The following is a 26781-nucleotide window of genomic DNA, read 5'->3' on the forward strand; positions in this document are numbered from 1 at the left end:
AAAATTTAATGACATTCTCTCCCAGATTCGCACCCTAGAGGTACTTAATAAAATCAAGCCATCTCCTTCCAATAGTGAGACTCTGCATACTCCGCACTGAGTTTAGAAATATACTTCTTAATAATTATATGAAAAACCTAAGATGTACAAAAGCAAAATATTTCTTGCAAAATGACAAGCTACTGGCCTCCTAGCTTAAAGCTAAGCACGACAAAATGAAAATTGCACAAGTGTCTCACCCTGTTACTTGGGCTACACTTTATACCCCTAAGGACATTATGGATGGCTTTCAGTCTTTCTACTCTTCCCTTTATAACCTCCATCTATCTACCCCTACACCTCCTGATCTTTCCACTACTATTCAATCTTTCCTTTCTTCTGTTCACCTTCCGAGGTTTGACGCAGACTAGCTAGGTAACCTAAATGCAGATATCACATTAAGGGAAATCATTAAGGTGATCAAATCTTCCCCATCTCAAAAAGCCCCTGGCCCTGATGGGTTTATGAATCTGTATTATCGTACATTTTGTGACACGTTCTCCTCATATTTACATGATTTTTGCCAATTTGATATGGGAATAGGTGGTTTTCCCAATGAAAATTTGCAAGCTGTCATGGTAACTTTGCAGAAACCAGGCAATTCCCCCATGGCCCCCCCAAAACTATAGACCTATTTCCCTCCTGAACCAAGACCTCACAATATTTGCGAAGGTAATGGCCACACGTCTTGCCACAGTGTTACCTAGCCTGGTACATGCTGACCAGGCTGAATTTATTGCTGGTCATCAGGCCTCGGATAACACTAGACATCTTTTACTGTACATAGTTTTGAGGTTCACAACATTCCTGCCTTGGCACTGACCCTCGATGCTGAGAAGGCATTCGACCGGCTTTGCTGGTCATATGCCGTCTCGGTCCATGGGGTTTGATGGAGCCATTCTTATCGCTATCGCCTCCTTATACACCTTGCCTTAAGCATGAATTGTTGCTAATGGAGCACTGTCGGAGGAATTTATGATAACAAACGGTACAACGGCTTCATCCTCTGTCTGGAGCCCCTTGCTCAAGTCCTTCTTTTAGCCCCTCAAGTCTCTGGTATTTCTATAGAAGGCCAGCAACACCTCATTTCCCTTTACGCAGAAGACATAATCCTAGTTCTTACCAACCCTTCGTCTTCTGTCTGTGTCGCCTTAGATATTATATCTCACTGTGGTTCCCTCTCTTACTACCATTTGAACACTACAAAAACACAAGCCCTCCCTCCACACTTAGATTCTAACACGGTAGCCCACTTAAAGACTCTTCATCCATTTGATTGGAAAACCCACTACTTGGTTATCAAACTGTCTTATCCACATAAACAACTCTATTCTCACAACTATGAACCCTTTTTAAAAACCATCGCAGAGGAAGCACAGAGGCTGACTGGGTTTGACATCTCTTGGACAGGCCGAGTTGGTATGTAAAAAATGTTTCTTCTGCCTCGCTTTCTGTATCTGTTCTGTACACTACCTATCCCTCAACCTTATTTTGATAAAGCCAGATGCATTCTCTCCCAATTTGTGTGGGCGAAAAATAAACCGAGGGTGGCAGCGTCCCTTTTAACCAAGGCTAGGGCGGTGGGTGGAATGGGAGCCCCGGATCTACATGGGTACTACATTGCTACTTTAGTTGGACTCCTACAGAGTTTTTGGAAAGCTGATCTTACACTTCCATGGGTGCACATTGAAAAAGCTATGGAAGCTTTCATACCCGAACAGAGATGTCCTTTTATTACCTTTTTGGAAGCCACTGTCCCTCCCTACTTCCAACCCCATCATTAAGGCCTCTTATACAGCATGGATCAAATACCTCTCTATAATACCTTCCACGCAATCCCCGAACATACAAACCCTGCCACTCACTGTGATCCAATCTACGGTTCCGCAGCTGGATAGTCGTTCATGGATAGTCAAAAGCCTCACACATGTCAGACACCTTTATTCTTCAGGCGCCATAGCGCCAATTCAACACTTACATGATTCCTTTTCCATTCCTCACAATGACTTTTATAAATACTCACAAGTTAGGCACTTCTTACATTCACTTACTGCCTCAGGGCTGGGCACACACGACTGCACTTTTCTGTTTCTAGCGAGCACCTTGTAAGGCTTACAACCCATATATTCTACATACACACAATCCCTAATTTTTTACAAATTTTATCCATTCCGCATGTGAGATAGAGAATTAAAAAGAAATATATTGGAGGCGACATGGAGAGCTGCTGAGAGGATTATTGCATTGCGCTCAGGCTCGTATCATAAGTTCCATTCTAACTGGCTCCCTTGGTCTTCCTCTAAATATGCGACACTTGAACCGAGCTGTTACTAGTCCTCATTTACTAGTTGTGGTGCAGAAACCCATGGACTCAGATATATTCAAAGTACTACACAAAACTATCTCTGTATTGTATACCTAGCGATATCACTTTCTTCTACCTTTTCCCCCCTCTCCCTTTCCCTTCCTCCCCCCTCCCCTCCACCCTAATTCCCTCCCCTCCGCCCTTCTATGCGCAAGAATTGATGTGTGGACGTAGCGAATAAGTGTATATCATACTGTACACAGATAAGGACCAGTGTATTATTCTCTGTATCTCACTTTATTAGCAATTCCATGAACATGATCTTTCATTCTTTGATTGGCTGAAGTTGACTATTATCCACCTGTTTAGTTCTATTGTTCTATGTCCTTTGAATCTATGTTCCTGCCAATTTACTATCTGACAGAAATGTAAGGACACAACTTTACATGTATTATGTTATGTTATACGTGTAACTTGTTTATTTAAAAAAATTCTCAATAAAAATTGATAAAAAAAATTACAAAAAAATATTTGTGGGGTGAAATGAAAAAAAAGCAATTTTGTAACTTTTTAGGGCTTCTGTTTCTACACAGTGCACTTTTTGGTAAAAATTACACCTTATCTTTATTCTGTAGGTCCATACGGTTACAATGATACCCAATTTATGTAGGTTTTATTTATTTATTTTACTATTTTAAAAAATTATAACTTCATGCACCAAAATTAGTATATTTAAAATTGTCATCTTCTGACCCTTATAACTTTTTATTTTTCCGCGTATGGGGCTATATGAGGGCTAGTTTTTTGCACTGTGGTCTGTAGTTTTTATCGGTACCATTTTTGTTTTGATGGGACTTTTTGATCGCTTTTTATTAATATTTGTATGGTATATGAAGTGACCATAAATACACAATTTTGAACTTTTGTGGTTTTTTTACGTGTACACCATCGACCGTGCAGTTTAGCTGTACCATGCAATCTTTTGATTGCATACACTGATCAATACTATGTCATAACATAGCATTGATCAGTGTTCTCGGCGCTCTGCTGCTCTAGTTGCTGAGCAGCCCAGTAAGCTGATCGGGTCATCGCGATTCTGTCCCGATAGTGCCGATCAGCTCTGTTGAGCTGCCTGGATAGTTTTACTTTCACTTTAGATGCCGTGTTCAACTTCGTGACATCTAAAGGGTTAATGCCAGGCATCGGCGTAATCAGTGGTGCCCTGCATTAACCCATTAACCCCGGGTTCCGGCTGCTAAAAGCAGCTTGAAGCATTCTCTGCTCGTTAGAACGCTTTAAATCCCAGTAACGGGACTCAGGACGTACAGGTACTCTGGAATGGGGGCTTACCTTGACTTGTTAAAGCCACACCCGAGCTGCAATAGGATGAGAACCTTAACTCTTCCAAGGCTAGGAAGAATTAGAACAAGAACTGCTTAGACATAAAAACCAATGTCTGAACAGACCCCAGGATATAAAAACACAAAAACGATCATTACATAGGCCAGGAACCATGACAAAGGGGCATTGTCTATGTATGAAAAGATCATTAGAAAGATCGCTGTACTGTCCATTCATATACAGTCATGGCCATGAATGTTGGCACCCCTGAAATGTTTCTAGAAATTTACGTATTTCTCACAGAAAAGGATTACAGTAACACATGTTTTGCTATACATATGTTTATTCCCTGTTTATTGTGTGTATTGGAACTACACCAAAAAAGGGAGGAAAAAAGCAAATTGGACATAATGTCACACCAAACTCCAAAATTGGTCTGGACAAAATTATTGGCATCCTTAACTTAATATTTGGTTTTACACTCTTTGGAAAAAATAACGGAAATCAGTCGCTTCCTATAACCATCAATAAGCTTCTTACACCTCTCAGTCGGAATATTGGACCACTCTTCCTTTGCAAACTGCTCCAGGTTTCTCTTATTGGAAGGGCGCCTTTTCCCAACAGCAATTTTAAGATCTCTCCCCAGGTGTTCAATGGGATTTAGATCTGGACTCATTGTTGGCCACTTCAGAACTCCTTAGTGCTTTAGTACCATCCATTTCTGGGTGCTTTTTGATGTATGTTTGGGGGGTCATTGTCCTGCTGGAAGACACAAGACCTCAGATGCAAACCCAGCTTTCTGACACTGGGCTGTACAGTGCGACCCAAAATCCGTTGGTAATCCTCAGATTTCATGATGCCTTGCACATATTCAAGGCACCAAGTGCCAGAGGCAGCAAAACAACTCCAAAACATCATTGAACCTCCACCATATTTCACTGTAGGTACTGTGTTCTTTTCTTTGTAGGCCTCATTCCATTTTCGGTAAACAGTAGAATGATGTGGTTTACCAAAAAGCTCTATCTTGGTCTCATCTGTCCACAAGATATTTTCCCAAAAGGATTTTTGCTTACTCAAGCTCATTTTGGAAAAATGTAGTCTTGCTTTTTTATGTCTGTGTCAGCAGTGGGGTCCTCCTGGGTCTCCTGCCATAGCATTTCATTTCATTTAAATGTCGATGGATAGTTTGCGCTGACACTGATGCTCCCTGAGCCTGCAGGAAAGCTTGAATATATTTTGAACTTGTTTGGGGCTGTTTATCTATCATCTGGACTATCCTGAGTTGACACCTTTCATCAATTTTTCTGGTCCGTCCACGTCCAGGGAGATTAGCTACAGTGCCATGGGTTGCAAACTTCTTGATAATGTTGCACACTGTGGACAAAGGCAAATCTAGATCTCTGGAGATGGACTTGTAACCTTAAGATTGTTGATATTTTTCCACAATTTTGGTTCTCAAGTCCTCAGACAGTTCTGTTCTCCTCTTTCTGTTGCCCATGTCTGGCACACACAGACACACAATTCAAAGACTAAGTAAACTTCTCTCCTTTTTATCTGCTTTCAGGTGTGATTTTTATTTTGCCCACACCTGTTGCTTGCCCCAGGTGAGTTTAAAGGAGCATCACATGCTTGAAACAATCTTATTTTTCCACAATTTTGAAAGGGTACCAATAATTTTGTCCAGCCCATCTTTGGAGTTTGGTGTGACATAATGTACAATTTGCTTTTTCCCCTCTCTTTTTCTGATGTAGTTTTAATACACATAAAGGGAAAAAAACATGTGTGTAGCAAAACATGTGTTATTGCAATCCTTTTCTGTGAGAAATACTTCATTTTCTAGAAAAATTTTCATGGGTGCCAACATTTATGGCCATGACTGCATTTGTACATTGTGCATTGTGATCAGATCGCCCCTAATGTCACAAAAAGTCACAGTGTAACCACTTCATTTTAATTTTCCCTGGTATATTATTTAAAACATGATGTTATTTTTCCAGTATTTTATCAACTCCTGTATCCACTTCTGCAATGTATCCATTGCTATTCAATCTAATTATCATCAATAACTAGCCTTTGAGTTCTGCTCTATCTTCTAGTTTTTATTCTATTTGAGCAATATACTTTTTTGTAATTCCAAAAATATTAAACTTGCAGTGATTACAATTAATTAGTAAACAAAAGTTTAACCAGAAAGATATTAAGATATTTTTCAATGTTAAAAGCAATAATTTTTATATTTTACAGTCAATGTGATCTTTACTTCATATTCTATATAATTGCTCAGTTACTATATATCAGGGCATTCCAAACTGGTGCAACACCCAGTTTTTGTGGCTTGATTTCTATAGTTTTATTTAATTTTTTATTATTCCTATCTCTTTGTTTAATTGTAAATATAAAACTAAAATAGTTGTTCATCTAAATGCGTAATTTTCTGTCAGTGAAATATTCTTAGCCTTCAGGTCTGTAATGTGAGCCTGAGATCCCAAGCACAATCCTTTGTTATTTCCCAATGGTAAAGTCTCCAGTGGAATAATATAACAAAAACAATGCAGCTTGTTTACCATATAATGAGCCGTTTTCCTGAAAGAGATATTATAAAATGGTCTCTAGTGAGAAGATGAATTTTTCTGGACATGATTTTTTGCTACATAAATCCATAGAGAGAAATTCCAAGTGGCTCATTTCTGATTTCACAACTTTTACTGATATTTTAGAATTGGATCAAGTGAATTTATTATACCCTGAACGACCTCTCCTTATACCAAACATCAAGGATTCTGGTTTACATTGGGCATGGTTGTCTGACTTAATAGAATACAGAGCACCAAGGACTCAGAGCGTTAAAAGGGAACTCTGGTGGAAACAAGTAGAAAACAAATGTTTTCAAATCAACTGGTGCCAGAAAGTTAAACAGATTTGTAAATGACTTCTATTAAAAAAATCTTAATCCTTCAAGTGTTTATTAGCTGCTGTATGAAACAGAGAAATTTGTGAATTTCTTTTCTGTCTGACAACAATGCTCTCTGCTGACACCTCTGTCCATGTCAGGAACTGTCCAGATTAGAATCCTATCCCCAAATAAAACCTCTCCTGCTCTGGACAGTTCCTGACAGGGACAGAGGTGTCAGCAGAGAGCACTGTTGTCAGGCTGGAAAAAACATCACAAATTTCTCTGTAGTATATTTGTAGTATACAGCAGCTGATAAGTACTAGAAGGGTTTAGTTTTTTAAATAGAAGTGATTTACAAATATGTTTTACTTTCTTGCACCAGTTTATTTGAAATTTAAAAAAAATTCCACCGGAGTTCCCCTTTAATGTACACCCTGCACCCGCTACCAGACTATGAAGTGTGCTCAGGAGATGATCTCACAGGAGGTCATGGCAGTTTGACCCATTGCTAACCCAGGACATCATCAATCAGGGTGATGTCCAGCATCAACTTTGATTGCAGCATCTAAATGTGTTAACTACCATTGCCAGTTAGCTCAGGGGCGAAACCGTGGTGTCCTTATTAGCTCAGGGGGAGGGTCCCTACCTGCCTCTGGCTTGTCTGAACAATCATCCAATAGTGCAGGCAGCCTTAGCAGCTTGCACTAAGGGAGCGCCAATAACCAATAACACTGATCAATGCTGTGCTATAGTACAGCATTGTTCAGTGTATGCAATCGAAAGATTGCGTGTAATAGTCTCCTATGGGGCTAAAATAATAGTGAATAAAATGGAAAAAAAAAAGAAAGTTTATAAATGCAAATAAGCCCCTTCCCTAACAAAAGTTTGAATCACCCCAGATTTCCCAATTTTTTAAATAAAATTACATAAACAAAAATAAACACGTGGTACCGCCACATGCATACATTTCCTAACTATTAATATATAATGCATATTTTTGGACATTTCATATACCAGAAAACAAATTTTTTAAACGTGATCCAACCTTTCTTTTGGTTGATTGATGACCCTGTGCCTTGGGGCCCTGAGATTGCCCTGCTATCCTAGGGTTTGAAATCATTGTCATACTCAAGCCTCATCATAATCTTCCATATTTTGTCGGTCACCTGAACTGCTATAGTTGTGGACGAAATTTTCACCTTCCTCATACATATCTGCACCATGAAGCAACTATTGCTGGATAGACTGGGGATATCTAAGTCTTCACTGCACAGACACATGGCGTGGGATCTCTTTTATAAGAAGTTAAAAGAAATGGTAAGAATGTGAGGAGATGGGCTTAGAGGAAGCGGGACTGTTGTGAGGTTCTGATTATTTTAACAATCTATAGTAGTAGGTTGTCTATCCACAGGGTGCTAAAGTCTTCATTAGGTTTACTATGTAAGTGACTTTGTGACTACTACTCTGTTGTTGGGGTCTTTGTGCCCCTAGTTCCTTCTGTTGTTATTACCTTACTTTTTGTGTGGAAATTTAAAAAAATTGATCAAAACATCACATCAAATCAAAATAATTCTGATAAACACTACAGATCACAGCACAAAAAATTTGCCCTCATAGAGCCCTGTATACATAAAGATAAAAGTGTTTTTTGGGGTCAAAAGAGGACTATTTTTTAGCATTCTCATTTTTGGACAAAAAGTAATAATTTTTTAAAAAAGTAGTAAAATAAAATAAAACATATATCATTTCGATATTCTTATTATTTTATGGAGCTACAAAATAAAGATAATGTGTCATTTTACCGAAAAGTGCACTGCGTAGAAACGAAAACCTCCAAACATTTTTAAAAAGTGCAAATTTGGGTAAATACATTTTGTTTTACCGTAAATTTTGTGGTAAAATAAGTGATGTAATTTCAAAGTGCAATTGCTCGCTCCAAAAATGAGCCCTTATATGGGTCTATAAGTGAAAAATTGAAAGTGTTATGGCTATTAAAAGGCGAGGAGGAAAAAACTATACAAAAATGAAAAATCCCTTCCTCCTTAAGGGGTTATATCTCCCTATAGTAATAACCCCCATCATAAATTTAAGCCTCTCTCTTACGGCATGCATTAAATGATTTAATGATTTTCTACATATCATTGACATTGTAGTAATAGCAAATATGTACAGTTTATGTCATATTTTCTGTATAAAAGCCCAATGTCAATGCATTTTAAGAAACATAACAAACAAGCAAGTTCCTCCGGGCTAGTGAACGAATCAGCTGAAAGTGCAGCAGCTCCAACAAGTGATCCAGCTAAGTTTTTTCACATCTAGCACCAAAATGTCCAGATAAACTTCCTTAAAGGGGTACTCCGGCGCTTAGACATCTTAGATAAGATGCCTGATTGCGGGGGTTCCACAGCTGTCACGCCCCCTCCCATAGGCTTGCATTGAGGGGCGGAGCCTGATGTAACACCGGGGCGGAGCATGACATCACACGCTGCCAGCCCCGTGGTCGCTGGTAATCAGACGCGGAGCGAACATGCTCCGGGGACTGATTTTAACTGGGGTGCTGCATGCAAGATCACGGGGGACCCCAGCGGCGGGACCCCAGCGATCAGGCATCTTATCCCCTATTCTTTGGATAAGGGATAAGATGTCTAAGCGCCGGAGTACCCCTTTAAACCCCAAAAGGGGTTACCCAGTGAAAAGCTGTATTCAACCTAGGTGCCCAGACTGCATAATAAAATTTAAAAAACTTCTACGTACATGCTTTGCTCTCTAGTAGCCTCAAGCATGGGCATCTGGTTTGAGCCACCCCAGTGCTTCACAGAGCCGCAGGCACCACTGCAAAGGAAATCAGAGGTTTGGCATCGCTGCAGTCAGTGATTGACTGAGCGGCAATGCGATGTGGCATTGCAGCTGCGTGAAATGCTGTGGTTGCACAAACCGAGTGCCCATACTGGAGACTACAAGCGAGGTAGGTAAGGTTTTCTTGTTTTATTATGCAGTCTGGGCATATAGGTAAATACAATATTTAACTGGACAACCCCTTTCACCTATTAATGACACAGCCTGTTTTGGTCTGAATGACCAAGGACATTTTCATTTTTGTGATTTTGAGTTTTCCTACAGGGCCATATGAGAGATTGTTTCAATTGTATTTTGTAATGACCTTAATTATTTTATTATATTAGCATGATCTAAGGTGATACAAGATGCACAACCCCAAGTGCAGTTGTGCACCTACATTGGAGGGGAGAACCCGCACCTATGGATCACAATATGGATTCACTCCTGTGGCAGATGTAAACAATGACATTAGCTAACCCTCAAAACTGATATAAAATTGAGACATTAGCCAGTATATCCTTACATGAAGGACACACCTGAGCCCGCACACCACGCCAAGGTTTCTCAAGTGATTCGGGACCTATCAACTAACCTACCTGGCCAGATAAATAAAACCAGGAACCAAATTACAGCAGTCTTAGGTCTGACTTGCAGATTGCTCCCCAGTTATCTCCAGTGTGAACTGAGAACACATACAATGGGAGGGGGGAGACAGGCTACAAGCCCCACCCCTGGTTGGTTAATTTATAAGCACAAAATTTACAGCAATAATGCAAGAATAAATGACAATTTGCTACTTTTTTTTCTTGGGGGGGGGGGGATGAGGGGGTTGTTTAAATAGTTTTTGTTTTATTTTACTACTTTCAAGAAGATTATAACTAGAGATGAGCAAACTTACAGTAAATTCGATTCTTCACGAGCTTCTCGGCAGTTAATGACTTATCCTGCATAAATTAGTTCAGCTTTCAGGTGCTCCGGTTGGCTGGAAAAGGTGGATACAGTCCTAAGAGACTCTCTCCTAGGACTGTATCCACCTTTTCCAGCCCACCGGAGCACCTGAAAGCTGAACTAATTTATGCAGTATCAATCATCAACTGCCGAGCCGAGAAGTTTGTGACGAATCGAATTTACTGTAAGTTCACTCATCTCTTATTATAACTTTTGTTAGAAAATAAGTATGCTTAAAATTGTCCTATTCTGACCCCTCTAACACTTTTCTTTAAATCTGACTAGCTGATGGCAGCATTTCGCACAGAAAAATCCTGAGCAGCGCAGTGTGTGTGTCCCAATCACGGGGATCGGGACACACACACTGCTCTGCTAGGAGACCCCAGTGTCTCTTACCTGTCCCCCTTCCCCCAGTGTCCCTTACCCATCCCGAACTGCCGACGCTGTGCCCACCGGCATGCTTTAGTTTCAATTTTCCTATTTTTTTTTTAAAGGAGCAGTTTAGTTGTACAACAGCTCTCCCTAGTGTCCTAAACCTGTTACTGCACGTTTTGTGCACTAGACACTAGCTGTTGTACAGAAGTAAAAAATAAATATATATATGTATATACACACACACGTGTGTGTGTGTATATACATATATATATATATATATATATATATATATATATATTTATATATATATATATATACACACGTGTTTGTGTATATATATATATATATATATATATATATATATATATACATATACATACAGTACAGACCAAAAGTTTGGACACACCTTCTCATTCAGAGTTTTCTTTATTTATGAAAATTGTAGATTCGCACTGAAGGCATCAAAACTATGAATTAACACATGTGGAATTATAGACATAACAAAAAAGTGTGAAAATATGTCATATTCTAGGTTCTAGCCACCTTTTGCTTTGATTACTGCTTTGCACACTCTTGGCATTCTCTTGATAAGCATCAAGAGGTAGTCACCTGAAATGGTCTTCCAAAAGTCTTGAAGGAGTTCCCAGAGATGCTTAGCACTTGTTGGCCCTTTTTCCCTTCACTCTGGGGTCCAGCTCACCCCAAACCATCTCGATTGGGTTCAGGTCCGGTGACTGTGGTGACCAGGTCATCTGGCGCAGCACCACATCACTCTCCTTCTTGGTCATATAGCCCTTACACAGCATGGAGGTATGTTTGGGGTCATTGTCCTGTTGAAAAATAAATCATGGTCCAACTAAACGCAAACCGGAAGGAATAGCATGCCGCTGCAAGATGCTGTGGTAGCCATGCTGGTTCAGTATGCCTTCAATTTTGAATAAATCCCCAACAGTGTCACCAGCAAAGCACCCCCACACCATCACACCTCCTCCTCCACACCAGCACACCTGTGAAGTGAAGACCATTTCAGGTGACTACCTCTTGAAGCTCAAGAAGAGAATGGCAAGAGTGCGCAAAGCAGTAATCAAAGCAAAAGGTGGCTACTTTGAAGAACCTAGAATATGACATATTTTCAGTTGTTTCACACTTTTTTGTTATGTATATAATTCCACATGTGTTAATTCATAGTTTTGATGCCTTCAATGTGAATCTACAATTTTCATAGTCATGAAAATAAAGAAAACTCTGAATGAGAAGGTGTGTCCAAACTTTTGGTCCGTACCGTGTATATATATACATATTTATATATATATATATATATATATATATATATATATATATATACACGTGTATATATATATATATATATATATATATATATGTAAGATATATATATATATATATATATATATATATATATATATACACACACACACACATATATATTCAAAATGTTATTGTTCCCCCCAAAAAATGTGATTTTGAACTTTTGTAAAAACTTTTTAAAAAATGCTCATAATTATATAAGCCTTCTAATGTCGTAAAAAGTAAAAGAATGTTTAAAAAATGATGCCAGCATAAAGTAGACATGTTGTGGATGTGAATTAATAACTAAATTTATTTGGCATGACTATTTCTCTATTTCTCTCGTTTCAAACATGGAAATGAAAATTTTTCACATTTTTCAGTTTTTCACAAAAATTGCTTCACGTATTAACAAAAATTTGCCACTAATATAAAGTACAATATGTCTCGAGAAAATAATCTCTGAATCACTTTGGCAGGTAAAAGCAGTGCAAAGTTATTACCACTTAAAGAGACACATGTCAGATTTGAAAAAACGGACTGGGTCATGAAAGCCAAAACAAGCTGGGTCATGAATGGGTTAAGGACATCGAGCGTACCTGTATGACCTAATCCTGCTCCCATTATATGAAGAGGACTCAAGAGCTGAGCGTGCTTTATACCCAGCAGGTCCCGGTCGCCATGAGTGGCCAGGACCCACGGCTAATGCCGGACATCGTTGTTTGGACAGATGTCTGGCATTAACCTTTTAGACGCTGTGATCAAAGTTGATTGTGGCATCTAAAACAGAAATAAACAGATGCTGATAACTCAGTGGAGCTGATAGAGAAACCTGCGGTGAAATCGCTGGGTACCAATCAGCTGAGAGGACAGCAGGAGGGCCCTTACTTGCCTCCTCGCCATTTAATCAGTGCTCCAACGCTGCGTAAAGCCATGGCAGCCAGTAGGAATGGCGCGCCGATAACACTGATCATTGCTGTAGCACAGCATTGCTGTAGCACAGCATGTAATAGTGCTATTTTTTAAATAAAATTATGTAAAAACAAAAACAGAAACATGTGTGATATCACCCCTATCTTAAAGGGGTATTCCAGGATTTTTTTTTATTTGACCATGCTACAGGGGATGTAAAGTTTCATAATATAGTGTCTGTACCAGTGTGTGACGTTTTCTCACAATTCTTCTGTGATTTTCACTCCAATATTTATCTTTAACAGCATACAAAATGACTCTTGTCTCAGATTTTTCCCAGATTGCAATGCGGACGAGACCTGACTCACTAGTCAGCTGATGACAGGGAGCCTGTCTGCTTCAATGGGTGGAGCAATCGCTTGGTGGGAGAGAGATCAACCTGAAACAGCTGTAGGTACCCTGATTGAAAACCACAGGTCTTTGAATAGATGCAGCTCATTTATATTTCAATAGGTGGGGTGGATGATGTGTGGGAGGGAGGAAAATGGAGTTGGGGGATTTGTAGTAAAAAAAAAGAAAAGCCAAACAGGAAATACTAGTTCACAAACAGCTAGCCACAGTGTTAAGGTAATCTCACAACATAGCCATTTAGCCCCAAGACAAGCGCAGATCCTTCCTAAGCATGTCCATTACTATCTGCCAGGTACGTACTAAAATCACCTTATGGTGGATAACCCCTTTAAATGTCTAAACTATTAAAATATAATGTTAATTTAACCCCTTGCCGTATGACACCGTTTCTAAATAATGCTGTGGCACAGGAGGGTTATGAAGCGAGCTCAAGAGCTCGCATCATACCCACACGGTCTCGGCTGCTATCGACGTTCAGGCAGATGTCTGGCATTAACTCTTTAGATGCAGCGATCAAAGTTGATCGTAGCGTCTAAAGTGAAAGATTCTCAGCAGCTCAGTCGGGCTGATCGAGCCCATCGCGGTAAAATTGTGATGTCCCAATCAGCTAGGGTGCATCAGGAGGGTGCCTCCTGCATGTCCGATCGGCAATTGATTGCTCCAAGCCTGAAATCCAGGCTTGAGCAATCAACCGCTAATTACACTGATCAATGCATTGCAATGCAATGGCATTGATCAGTGTATTGAATCAATGTACTGCATGTTATAGTCCCCCTCAATGCAAGTCTATGGGAGGGGGCGTGACGGCCATCACGCCCCACCCACAGACTTGCATTGAGGGGGCAGAGTGTGATGTCACACGGGGCAGAGAGATCACAAAGGTGGGTACGCAATGACAGATTGAAAGGGTCTCCAGCGGCGGGACCCCCGTGACCAGACATCTTATCCCCTATCCTTTGGATAGGGGATAAGATGTATTAGGGCCGGAGTACCCCTTCAACCTGTACTGTGTAAATGAGGTCTTATAATGTCTAAGGGTTTAACCCCTTAACGACGCAGGACATATATTTACGTCCTGCGCCGGCTCCCACGATATGAAGCGTGATTGCGCCGCGATCCCGCATCATATAGCGTCGGTCCCAGCACTCATCAACGGCCGGGACCCGCGGCTAATACCACACATCGCTGATCGCGGCGATGTGCGGTATTAACCCTTTAGAAGCGGCGGTCAAAGCTGACCGCTGCTTCTAAAGTGAAAGTGAAAGTGACCCGGCTGCTCAGTTGGGCTGTTCGGGACCGCCGCGGTGAAATCATGGCGGTCCCGAACAGCCCGACTGAGCAGCCGGGTCACTTTCACTTTCACTTTAGAAGCAGTGGTCAGCTTTGACCTATAAGACCTATAACACTGCAAAAAAAAGTGTTAATAAAGGTCATTTAACCCCTTCCCTAATAAAAGTTTGAATCACCCCCCTTTTCCCATAAAAAAATAAAACAGTTTAAAAAAAATAAAATAAATAAACATATGTGGTATCGCCGCATGCGTAAATGTCCGAACTATACAAATATATAATTAATTAAGCCGCACTGTCAATGGCGTACGCGCAAAAAATTCCAAAGTTAAAAAAAGCGTCTTTTTGGTCACTTTTTATACCATTAAAAAATGAATAAAAAGTGATCAAAAAGTCCGATCAAAACAAAAATCCTACCGATAAAAACTTCAGCGCAAAAAATGAGTCCACATACCGCCCTGTACGTGGAAAAATAAAAAAGTTATAGGGGTCAGAAGATGACATTTTTAAACGTATAAATTTTCCTGCATGTAGTTATGATTTTTTCCAGAAGTGCGACAAAATCAAACCTATATAAGTAGGGTATCATTTTAACCGTATGGACCTACAGAATAATGATAATGTGTAATTTTACCGAAATATGCACTGCGTAGAAACGGAAGCCCGCAAAAGTTACAAAATGGTGTTTTTTCTTCGATTTTGTCGCACAATGATTTTTTTTTCCGTTTTGCCGTGAATTTTTGGGTAAAATGACTAATGTCACTGCAGAGTAGAATTGGTGAAGCCAAAAAAGAAGCCATAATATGGATTTTTAGGTGGAAAATTGAAAGGGTTATGATTTTTAAAAGGTAAGGAGGAAAAAACGAAAGTGCAAAAACTGAAAAACCCTGAGTCCTTAAGGGGTTAATGCAAACTGGGATGTGACTTCAACTTGATGGAATATAGAACTCCCAATTCTTTCCAGGAGTTTCTATGTCTTTGAAAAGCTTTTCTCAAAGCCTTTTTTACCTCATTATTTCTTAAACTGTAAATAAGAGGATTCAATGCAGGTGTAACAACAGAGTAAAAGATGGATATAGCCTTGTCCATCTCAAAATCTTCTCCAGAGGAAGGTCGGATGTACATGAATATCACAGTACCAAAGAAAATTATTACAACTGAAAAATGGGAAGCACAGGTTGAGAAAGCTTTGCGTCGTCCAGAAGATGAAGATATTCGTAAAATGGCAGATATGATGAAGACATAAGAAACTGTAACAAGCAGTAAAGAACCAAGGACTACAACAGCAGAGATCATAAAGACAAAAATATCTAAGAAGAGTGTGTTAGGGGATGAGAGCTTCACCAGAGGTCCAACATCACAAAAAAAATGATTGATGATTTTCGGCCCACAAAATGGCTTTCGAGAGAGTACAATTGTGGGTACAGTTGGGACCATACATCCACTTATCCAAGATCCAAAAACTAGCTGGTAGCAGAATCGTTTGTTCATGATGTTGGGATAATGAAGTGGATGGCAGATGGCCAGGTAGCGGTCAAATCCCATTAGAGCCAGAATAAAGAATTCTGTGGTGCCAAAGAGAAAAAAGAAATACATCTGAGTGAGGCAACTCTCAAAAGATATAGTCTTGTTTCCAGACAAAAGATCGAAGAGCATTCTAGGTACAGTGACTGCTGTATACCCTATCTCTAGGAAAGAGAAGTTAGTTAGAAAAAAATACATAGGCGTTCTTAAATTGGTGTCAGTTCTAGTGAGTGAAATTAAGGTTATGTTTCCCGACAGGGTTACCATATAGATCATCAAAAAGAATAAAAAGAGTATGATGCTTATGTCCCTTTCATTAGTCAATCCAAGGAGCAGGAGCCCATCAGCCAAGCTTCTGTTCTCTGATGCACATTCCGTAAATAGGTTGGACTGCAAAATGACACAAAATATACATACATTTTTTTATTTTTTATTAGTGTTGTCTAAAATGTGTCAGCACCTTCCTATATTTGTCCACTAGATTAAAACCGAGCACGCATCAACAACATTCATCTAATCATATAGGAACATTTCGAGCAAAGCCTCTCCTTAGGCTGAATAAGAAGTTGCATGTAGATAACTTGGTGACAAAGTTGTTCAGGGAGTCATACATGTGACATACTCCTATGAAACATAGTGGTGGTGGGGGGTCTCATATAGAAGGACAAAAAACAAATGGTCTTCTAGAGGGGTGGTCTTCTCACAGAAGATGGTCAAGTTGTGTAAAGTATGATGGAGCTGAAAATCTACCACAAAAAATATGATCTAGGCAAAAGGATGTTCTTCTCAACTTGGTGGCTCTGGACATCTGGAGAATACTTATTCCTAAAGGCAACAGGTTGGTTTTGGCCCATGGCATATGAGACACCAGGAGCAGGTGAAGACCATCAGCAGCCCAGCGCATTTAGAAAATTGGTGTCACTTAATTCTGCTGCCTGTAGCAGGCCACGGATGGCATATATAAGATCAGCATTTCATAGGAGTAGAGTTAGGTAATATACTGTACATTAACCACCTTTAAGTCACTAGATTTAACTTTACTGTATTTACTTATATGATTTGTGGAGCACCTGAGTAGAAGTGTTTTTCTACCACTTTAAATTCTTTTTTATATTTTCAAGTTTTTACAATAACAATACATATAAATCATATTCAATTCAGTGTTTACACTATATATAATGTTTCCCATGTACAGTGAAATAAAAAGAGAAAGATAAAGAGAAATAGGAGAAAAATAAAAACAAGGGAGAAAGATAAAGAAGGAAAAAAAAGGGGGGGGGGAGGAAAAAAAACTATTTTAATTACAAGAGATAATTCTTATAATGTATTGCTTTTCAAGTGACTTCCATTCCTGCCATGCTTTCTGAAATTTATAATTTGTATCGTTACGCTTTGCTATTACTCCTTCCATTATATAGGAATGGTGGGTTTTGGAAATAACAATTGAGATCTCAGGAATATGTTTTGACTTCCAGAGTGATGCTATTCTGGGCATTAGTTAACACATGAAAAATAATAGTTTGTCTAGATTTTGGAACTTTGATTAGTTCCAAAGATAATAATGCCAATCCTGGACCCCAAGAAAAATCAACTGCCAAAGTTGTTTGGAGGAAGTCATAAATCTTTGTCCAAAATAATTTAATAAAAATACAGTCCCACCAAATATGAGAAAGTGCCTCTATCCAAATCACATTTCCAACATATTGACGAATGTTGCAAGTACATCAGCGAAAGTAAATGAGGAGTTTGATATGATCTATACATCAATTTACGCGAGGATTCGTAATGGTTAGCGCATCTGGAAAGTTGGAATGGTAAGCTATACAGCAATAACCATTGTTCCTCGGATATTTTTATACCCAAATCAGCTTCCTATTTAAGCTTGAAGGAATGATGCGTTTGGATGGGCAACTGCATAAGATGGAAATATGTTTAAGAAATCCTTTTTTTTATACCTTCTATACTGATCAAAATAATTTGTATGAGTTGACGCTAATGGTGAAGTCGGCCAGTTTACTGATCCCAAAAGATGTCTCAGTTACAAATATTTAAAGAAGTCGCCTGAAGGTAGACTATACCTATCCCTGATCTCCTGAAAAGACAAAAGCGAGTCTCCATCGCTTATATCTCTTAAGGAGATGGTATCTACTTTAACCCAAGTTGAGAAATCAACACTTGGTAAAAGAGGCTTTAAACCCAGCAGAGGAGTAGATGGATAAGAGATTGGATTTAGGAGACCCGAGGAAAGAGCATGCTCCCAACTAGATAAACCTGCTTGAATAGTTGGATAGTTAGTGGGATAGAAAGATTTAGTTAAAGCTAATTTCAAAAGTAAATGCAGTAAAGAGGTGACTCGTAAGACAGACTTCTCCATCGATACCCATTGGGGTTCTGATTTGTTCTGTTTTTCTACCACTATACAGTCACTGCACGACAATATTTATCTTTGTATAGTGTTTTTTTTTTTTCATGACAGTATGATGATGCTATTTAACCTTCATAATGTGGTGGTTATACAGTATGGGGGGGGGGGGTATTTATCAATTTTGCCTGTTGAAAGTTTCTTTTTACCCTTTTATTTCACTTTGGTTTTTGTGGACATGCACCAAATTTATCATTTGGATCAAGTTGTTAGTAATTTTAGCTCAAATGTTGAAATCAGCTGTTCACAGCGCCTTTTACACAGAACTTACCACCACAGAGGACGCGTATGTTACCCAGTAGAGCAGCCATTTCGGAGTCCCTCCTGCAGTATATCAGCAAGCTACGCGAGTTATTTTCTTTTGTGGGGTTTATAGCCACCATGTGAAATGGATTTTATTTTCAACTTGAGTAGTTTTTTTTTTTGTTGCTTTAGTGCTTACCTTTCCTGAACCTGTGTGGCCATGTCCAATGCTGGCTCAACGGAGGGTGAAGGTCCCTCAGAGACAACTATGTCGCAGGATAGTATTGCGCAGCCCTGGAGGCGTCGCTGCCTTCACAAAAATTTTTTTTGATGTATTTTGACACCTTTACATTTTCTGACATTGCTATGTGTGTTTTCCATGTGCAAAATTTCTTGGCGGTGAATTGCACCAAAAAAAAACCTAAAAGCGCAAAATTTGCCAAAGATTGATTGGCGCAAATGATGAATTACTGACTAAAGGTAAAATCACACACAGGACCGTGTGATTTTGAGAAAATTGTAAAAATGACAGTGGAGAAAATGCGCCAAACTTTGGCGCAAAAAGACACTACGCCAAAGTATTGCACCAAAGTTACGTGAAAAAAAACACATAAATCCTTTGATAAATACCCCCCTATATGAGCTTTGGCTTTTATATAGTGTTATTATGCAAATTTAAAACCTTAAGGACCAGTACAAGTAAACCAGTAAAAACCCCTGAATGGCCAGGCCTGTTTTTTCAAATCGGGGATGTCTGACTTTATTAGAGAATAACTCTGGTAACGTTTTGCCAATCACGATAATTCTGACATTGTTTTTTTGTCACAAGTTGTCCTTCATGTACATAGTAAAAGTAAGCCGATATCATTTGTATTTTTTTTTTTTTTTTTACAATGCAAAAAACATAATAGGTTGCATATATTTATACTTTCTGACCAAATAGTTTATGAAACTTAAACTTTCAGATGTCTAATTTATTTTGAAAGCATTTCTTTTGTTTTTAATCAACATTTTAAATTAATTAGAAACCTAACAATTTTACTTGAAATTTTGAAAATGTTGAAAATTTGAAAAGTACATCTTTTTTTTAATGTGCTATGCAAGGTGGTAGAACCCCCAAATGAACCCATTTTAAAAACCACGGTATTCGCTAGGGGGCAGGGCCACCATCAGGGGGGTACAGGCAGTACTACCGTCCGTGACCGACCCCGCCCGGCCGGATTAAGGGCCCACAGACACTCGTCCCAGATCCCCAGCAGACAGCGCAGCCTTCTCCTGTATGTGCGATACACGCAGATACAGGAGAAGGCGTCCCCTCTGTCTGAGCCCCATCTGCAGCTACACAGAGGAGACGTGACCTCTGCCCCCACGCAGCACGCAGTACAGGCGTACTCATCCAGCGCTTGTACTGTGGAGGGATATCAGGTGAGATTTTTTTTTTAAACTATGCCTATACATATGGGGAAGAGAGAGGGAAGTGGGGGGGTGGTAACTGCATATACCTATGGGGAAGGGGGGTGACTCTGCCTATACCTATGGGGAAGGGGGTGTAACTCTGCCTATACCTATAGGGAAAGGGGGGGTAACTCTGCCTATACCTATGGGGAAAGGGGGTAACTATGCCTATACCCATGGGGAAGAGGGGGGGGGTAACTCTGTCTATATCCATGGGAATAGAGGGGGGGGTAACTCTGCCTACACCTATGGGGAATGGGGGGGGGTAACTGCTTATACTTATTTGAGGGGGCTACCTAACTTTATACCTGGTTGCCTAACTACTTATCTACATACCAGGCTATCTAACTATGTACATGGCCTTCATACATGGCTGCCGCACTGCCTAGCTAGCCCACTACCTACCTGGCTTGTCACCTACCTACATATCCGGCTTCCTGATCTACCTACCTAGTTACCTATTTACCTGGCTACCTACCTACCTGCCCTTTTACTGTGCAGGACACCAAGGAGGGCATTATTACAGTTTGTGGACCTATAGATGGAACGATTGTGTAGAGGAGAGGAGATCACTGGAAAAATGTAAAGTCTAACATGTTTTTCCTGCAGATGTTAAGAGATCCACATGGCGGTATTATCCGGACAAAGAAGAAAAGGAAAGAGGACGCTGCTAATCAGAAAAGACGTAATTGTGAGTCCCAAAATGTAACTGTAATCGTTATATGGTATACGCATCCTGTGTAAAGCTGATATCTACCGCTATATGGTCCTGTATATAATCACTTATATTGTATACAGATCCTTTATAGTATACTGGTCTGTGTATAGTGGTTTTATTCAGTACAGTATGGTGGTATTATCCAGTTATTGTGTGGTGGCATATATTTACTCCTTGTATACCAGTATTATTGGTCATAGAAATTTACCTACGTTTAAGTGTTTATTACATATGTAAATTTTAGTTTATTGTGTGTAGGATATGGGTGGAATAGGGTGTGGCAGAAAATTGAAGAGCTGCAGAGCCTAGAAGGAGCCCTTGCATTTTTTTTGGTCCGGGGGCCCCGAGTGTTATCGGTCCGCCTCTGACTATGACCCATAGGCCATAGCAGTGGATCCTGAACCCAGACTAGAGAGGGAGTGATTGCACCACGGAAACCGGCCGGTACACAGACATACTTCCTGCAACCGCATCCTATATATGGCTGGATGCAGTATGTCTGTGGAGGGCCGACAGCAGTGTATTGGGGCACAGAGGGGAAGGGGGGTCATTAAATATATATGGGGGCACCAAGAGGGGGTCATTAAATATATTATGTGGGCACCGAGAGGGAGTCATTAAATGTATATATGGGGGCACCAATAAGGGGGGGGTCAATAAATATATAGGGGGGCACAGAGGGGTGTACATATATACAGGGGCACAGAGAGGCACAAAGTGGGCACTATTAATGTGTGCAGCCATACACATGAGGAGTCTGTAAAGAAGTGGGTATTGTGCTGAAGAAAGGAGCCTAAAATGTTTGTCTGGCAGGTTCTTTCGAGACGAGTCTTTACAATGGCCTCTGATCAAAGTAGACGTAGCTTGTGATTCAGTAAATGTAACTGTAATCCCTTATAATGGCTGCAGAGCCCTTACCAATATCTACCTCTGTATGATCACTATGTGGCTATATTGTTGAATTTTTAGGGAAGTTTCACAGGAACTAGATTAGGGTGTATTAGAATATTGCAGGGTGCAGTGCAGTAAAATACTGTGCGGCACAATGTCTTACTGCACTGCACTCTGCTTTAATCTACCGTAATTAGAAATATATACCGTATTTATCGGGGTATACCACGCACCGGCCTATAACACGCACCCTCATTTTACCAAGGATATTTGGGTAAAAAAAAGTTTTTTACCCAAATATCCATGGTAAAATGAGGGTGCGTGTGTGCGCGTGTATACCCCGATATACCCCCAGGAAAGGCAGGGGGAGAGAGGCCGTCGCTGCCCGCTTCTCTCCCCCTGCCTTTCCTGGGGTCTAGAGCGCTGCTGCCGGCCCTTCTCTCCCCCTGGTTATCGGTGCCGCTGCCCGTTCTGTCCCCCTGACTATTGGTGCCGGCGCCCCATTGCCGGCGCCGATAGCCAGGGGGAGAGAAGTGGCGCCGACAGCCAGGGGTAGAGAAGGGGCAGCGGCACCCATTGCCGGGGCCGCTGCCCCGTTGCCTCCCCCCATCCCCATAATTACCTGGGTCGGGTCCGCGCTGCTGCAGGCCTCCGGCGCGCGTCCCCTGCGTCGTTGCTATGCATGGCGCGGCGCACTGACGTCATGCGCCGCGCCGTGCAGCGCATAGAATGGGCAGCGGCGCCGATAGCCAGGGGGACAGAAGGGCCGGCAGCAGCGCTCTAGATCCCAGGAAAGGCAGGGGGAGAGAAGCGGGCAGCAACGGCCTCTCTCCCCCTGCCTTTCCTGGGGGTGTATCGGCGTATAACACGCACATAGACTTTAGGCAAAAAATTTTAGCCTAAAAAGTGCGTGTTATACGCCGATAAATACGGTAATTAGAAAATAAAATAAGATTGGGGACAGGCCCTGGGGGTGGATTCAGGGGGTGGGCCATGTGGTGGAAGGGGGGGGGGCAGGCCTTGAGCTGTGTAAGGGGCCCCAAAATTTCTGATGGCAGCCTGCTAGGGGGTACAGTGAGTCTTTTAACACCATAGTTTTTGTCAGGAATTATTACAAAGTCAGTGTTAAAAATTCGAAATTAGGTTTTTTTCACAAATGCATCATTTGTGGGACATATTTTTTGTACATCGCTTCTGATATTGAAAGAAGTGCACCCTATATTTTATTGAGCTGCTCGGCCTGTGTTTGGAAATACCCCCGCTTAGGCCATATTTGGTTCCTTGGCTGCGTGGTAGGACCCAGAAGGAGAGGAGCACCATTTGGCTTTCTGGGCATCATTTTAGGCCAAATGGATTATAGGCCGCACTTCATGCCTGAAAAGGGTTTTAGCTGCCAGAACCATACAGAACCCCCACAAGTGACCCCATTTTGGAAACTACACCCCGTAAAGTATTCAACTAGACCAAAAGTGAGTACTTTGAGTCCTTTTTGTGTGGCTGGAATGGTTGCAAAGTCAGTGGAAAAATTTATATTTTCTTGTTTTTTTTCCACAAATGCATCATTTGTGGGACATATTTTTTGTACATTGCATCTGAAATGTAGAAAATGCGCCCCACAAAAAAAAAAAAAAAAATCTTGAAGAAATTGGTTTATTTTGTTAGAGGGAGGGTGGTGGGGGTGGGCTTGGGTGATTCAGCAGCATTTCTGCAGTATAGGTGTCCGATGTCATGTCAGAAAAGGATGCCAATGTATACTGTAGCAGTGTCATTCAGAAATGAATGGAGCTGCTACAGTACACGTCAGCATCACTTTTTTGATGTGATGATGACGGATACCTCTAACATACTGTTGAAACGCAGAGGGCGCACAAAGAGTGCATCCGCAGCATATTTCACACAAGGGCAAGATCACTGCTGCAGCTGAGTAGCTCATTGTGTCTGCCAGCTGGAAATCTGCCACTATGAGTGGACACACAAAGCTACCCAGCCGCAGCAGGGAGCTCATTATTGGGATTGCTGGTGGGCATCCATAGTGTAATATGCTGCGGATGTGCGCTGTGTGATCCTACACATTATGCATTTTTATTTTTCATTATATTTATTTAATACATTTATTTTTATTTTTTATTTTATTTAATTACAAAACACTTTTTTAAATTTAAAAAAAAAATTACACTTTTTTTTTACACTTATTGGTTTTACACTTTTTTCTTTGACACTTATTGTTTTTATACTTTTTTTTACACTTTTATTTATTTTATATTATTTTTTTTTTACACAATTGCAGTTATATGTTGCTTGCCAGCTCCTACAAAAAAACACAGAGAGCGCTCCGTAGTGCAATAAACGATGGGTAGGAACCGCATATAATAATGATTTGCGCTTACCCAAAGAGTTGTGCTGACAAGCAGGCACAACTCTGGTGATCGTGTATAAGAATGTGTCCAAAGTGCAGCCGGTCCCTCTCCACCACCTCGTGGTGTTCAGTATTCCAATGAAGCCTCCAAACCACTGAGGGTTAATTCAGGCGCAGGCAATGGAACTTAGTATATGCAGCAATGCTGATAGATGGTTTGTAGGAAAGTAGGGTCAATGTGGATAACCAAAGGTCCTTTATTTCAGAACAACGCGTTTCAACGCCAGAGCAGGCGTCTTCCTCAGGTTCATATCAACAATACAATTACATGTAATTTATACAAAAAAGTACCGTATTCCTAAGGGCAGTTGACCCACGTCACGCCGCAAAGCTGGGATCCAGGAGCGGGGCGGAAGCCGCGTACGCCACAAGAACAGGGCGGAAGCCACGTCACACCACTAGCCTGGACACCCAAGGAAAGGGCGGAAGTGAATCAAAAAGACCGAAGGAACAAAAACAACAAAATAATGTAAGTAAAAGCATACAAATACATGTTAAAAACCAATAATATAGGACAGGTATACAAAAATTATAATTTAATGCAACTATAATGTGTTTTCAATGGTCTCATTTAGCCCATCCGGATGCAAGCATTTCAATTTATAAATCCAATAGGATTCTTTGTTGATTAATTTTTGAAAGCGATTATGTGTGTCCACCGGTATTTTATCTATAATGATTAGTTTTAATAGATCTTGGTTCTTATCATGCAATTGTGCAAAATGACGCGATACACTATGTAAGGGAAAACCTTTCCAAATATTGAAAGAGTGTTCATGCGGGACCGCACCGTCTGAATGGTGCGGCCCACATATTGTAATTTGCATGGACACTCTAGCAGATAAACTGCATAGTCAGTATCAAAATTATAATTGTTTTTTATGGGGAATGATTCGTGTGTAATGTTAGATTGAAACCGATTGCAATTATCTTGAATGATATTGCAACATAAGCATCGTGTCTTATTACATTTATTGTAACCTTTATCATTTATGTTTTTTTTGGACTCTTTGTTCGTAAAGGTGTCACTCTTCAGTTTGCTAGGGGCCAAATAGTTACGTAAGGACATAGGTTTTCTATATGTAATTTTTGGTTGGATAGTGGTGTGACGTGGTGTGACGTGGCTTCCGCCCTGTTCTTGTGGCGTCCGCGGCTTCCGCCCCGCTCCTAGATCCCAGCTTTGCGGCGTGACCTGGGTCAACTGCCCTTAGGAATACGGTACTTTTTTGTATAAATTACATGTAATTGTATTGTTGATATGAACCTGAGGAAGACGCCTGCTCTGGCGTTGAAACGCGTTGTTCGGAACTAAAAGACCTTTGGTTATCCACATTGACCCTACTTTCCTACAAACCATCTATCAGCATTGCTGCATATACTAAGTTGCCTGCGCTTGAATTAACCCTCAGTGGTTTGGTGGCTTCATTGGGCTTGCCAGCTCCTGACAGACAATAACCGGGGCAGACCTGGGGGTCCTTGTAAAGACCCACGGCTGCCCAGGTAACTAGTAGCACCCCGCGATCATTGCGGGGTGCTACAGGAGAGAGACAGAGGGAGCCCTCTCCCTCTGTCAAAACTCCTTACAGCTCACGGTCACTTTCAACCGTGGATGTAAGGGTTAAGCCGCCGGGGATCACACACAGCGGTGCGATCGTGCTGCGGGGTGCTGCAGGGAAGACAGAGGGAGCTCCCTCCCTCTGTCAGAACACTTACAGCCTGCGGTCACTCCCGATCACGGCTGTAAGGGTTAATGGTCCTGGCAGTGTGGCAGGGTCCCAGCTGTGTGTTACAGCCGAGTCCCTGCCACGATCTCGTGGGTGCACTGGGCAGCACCCACGAGAACCATGGACGTCTATACTCGTCCTGGTGCGGGAACTTGCATCCTGCCTGGACGTGTATACACGTCCTTGGTCGTTAGCGTGTTAAATCATGGTATAATAAATTTTGTTTTGTAACAGTATGATAAAATTATATGTATAGTGATAATATTTGCTCCAAGTATAGAGAAAATATTTGTTAACTGTCTGTATTGGGCAAATTTGATACTCTGTAATGAAGTGTCTACAGATGTGCATGTCAAAAAAAGTCCTTTACATGTACATCCTTTGTATACATATGATGGATGCCATTTAATGGCCTCTGTCATAGAAAGGGTCTCAAAGTAAAAAGATCTAAACCTAAAATATGTAAATCCTAACAAAAGTCCTGTTTTGCCTGGCACACAGTGTCTTGATACTAGCCAGCATGGGAACAATGTGTGAGGCTGTGCAAAGAAAGCCTTAAAGGGGTATTCCGGGCAGAAACATCTTGTCCCTATCCAAAATATAGGGGATAAGATTTCTGATCGTGGGGGGGGCCCGCCTTTGGATAGGGAATAAGATGTTTTTGCCCAAAATACCCCTTTAATGCTGCCCAGGTTTAGAATATTCTCAACAGAGGCCAAGAGGCCAGACTGG

General features: G+C 40.8%; 1 protein-coding gene across 1 annotated transcript; it reads right to left on the reverse strand.

Annotated features, from left to right (window-relative positions):
* Positions 1–357: 357 nt before the first annotated feature.
* LOC130283158 (olfactory receptor 6F1-like) lies at positions 358–18554 on the reverse strand. Its single transcript, XM_056532352.1, has 5 exons — positions 18259–18554; positions 18040–18091; positions 15571–16570; positions 3695–3754; positions 358–419 (listed from the first exon to the last, which is right to left on the reverse strand). Exons 1-5 carry the CDS (start codon positions 18552–18554, stop codon positions 358–360), a joined length of 1470 nt encoding a protein of 489 aa, XP_056388327.1.
* Positions 18555–26781: the final 8227 nt, after the last annotated feature.

Source organism: Hyla sarda, chromosome 7, assembly GCF_029499605.1.
Source record: "Hyla sarda isolate aHylSar1 chromosome 7, aHylSar1.hap1, whole genome shotgun sequence".
NCBI classification, from domain to species: domain Eukaryota; kingdom Metazoa; phylum Chordata; class Amphibia; order Anura; family Hylidae; genus Hyla; species Hyla sarda.

Bases quoted from the DNA above. Each gene is read 5' to 3' on its own strand.
- LOC130283158 (XM_056532352.1), bottom strand. From the start codon at position 18,554: ATGGAGAAGTCTGTCTTACGAGTCACCTCTTTACTGCATTTACTTTTG. The intron at 18,092-18,258 runs GTATAGTCTACC...CATCTTATGCAG, and splicing joins TTTCAGGAGATCAGGGATAG to TTGCCCATCCAAACGCATCA. The intron at 420-3,694 runs GTAAGCCCCCAT...ATCTGCATTTAG, and splicing joins TGTGGCTTTAACAAGTCAAG to GTTACCTAGCTAGTCTGCGT.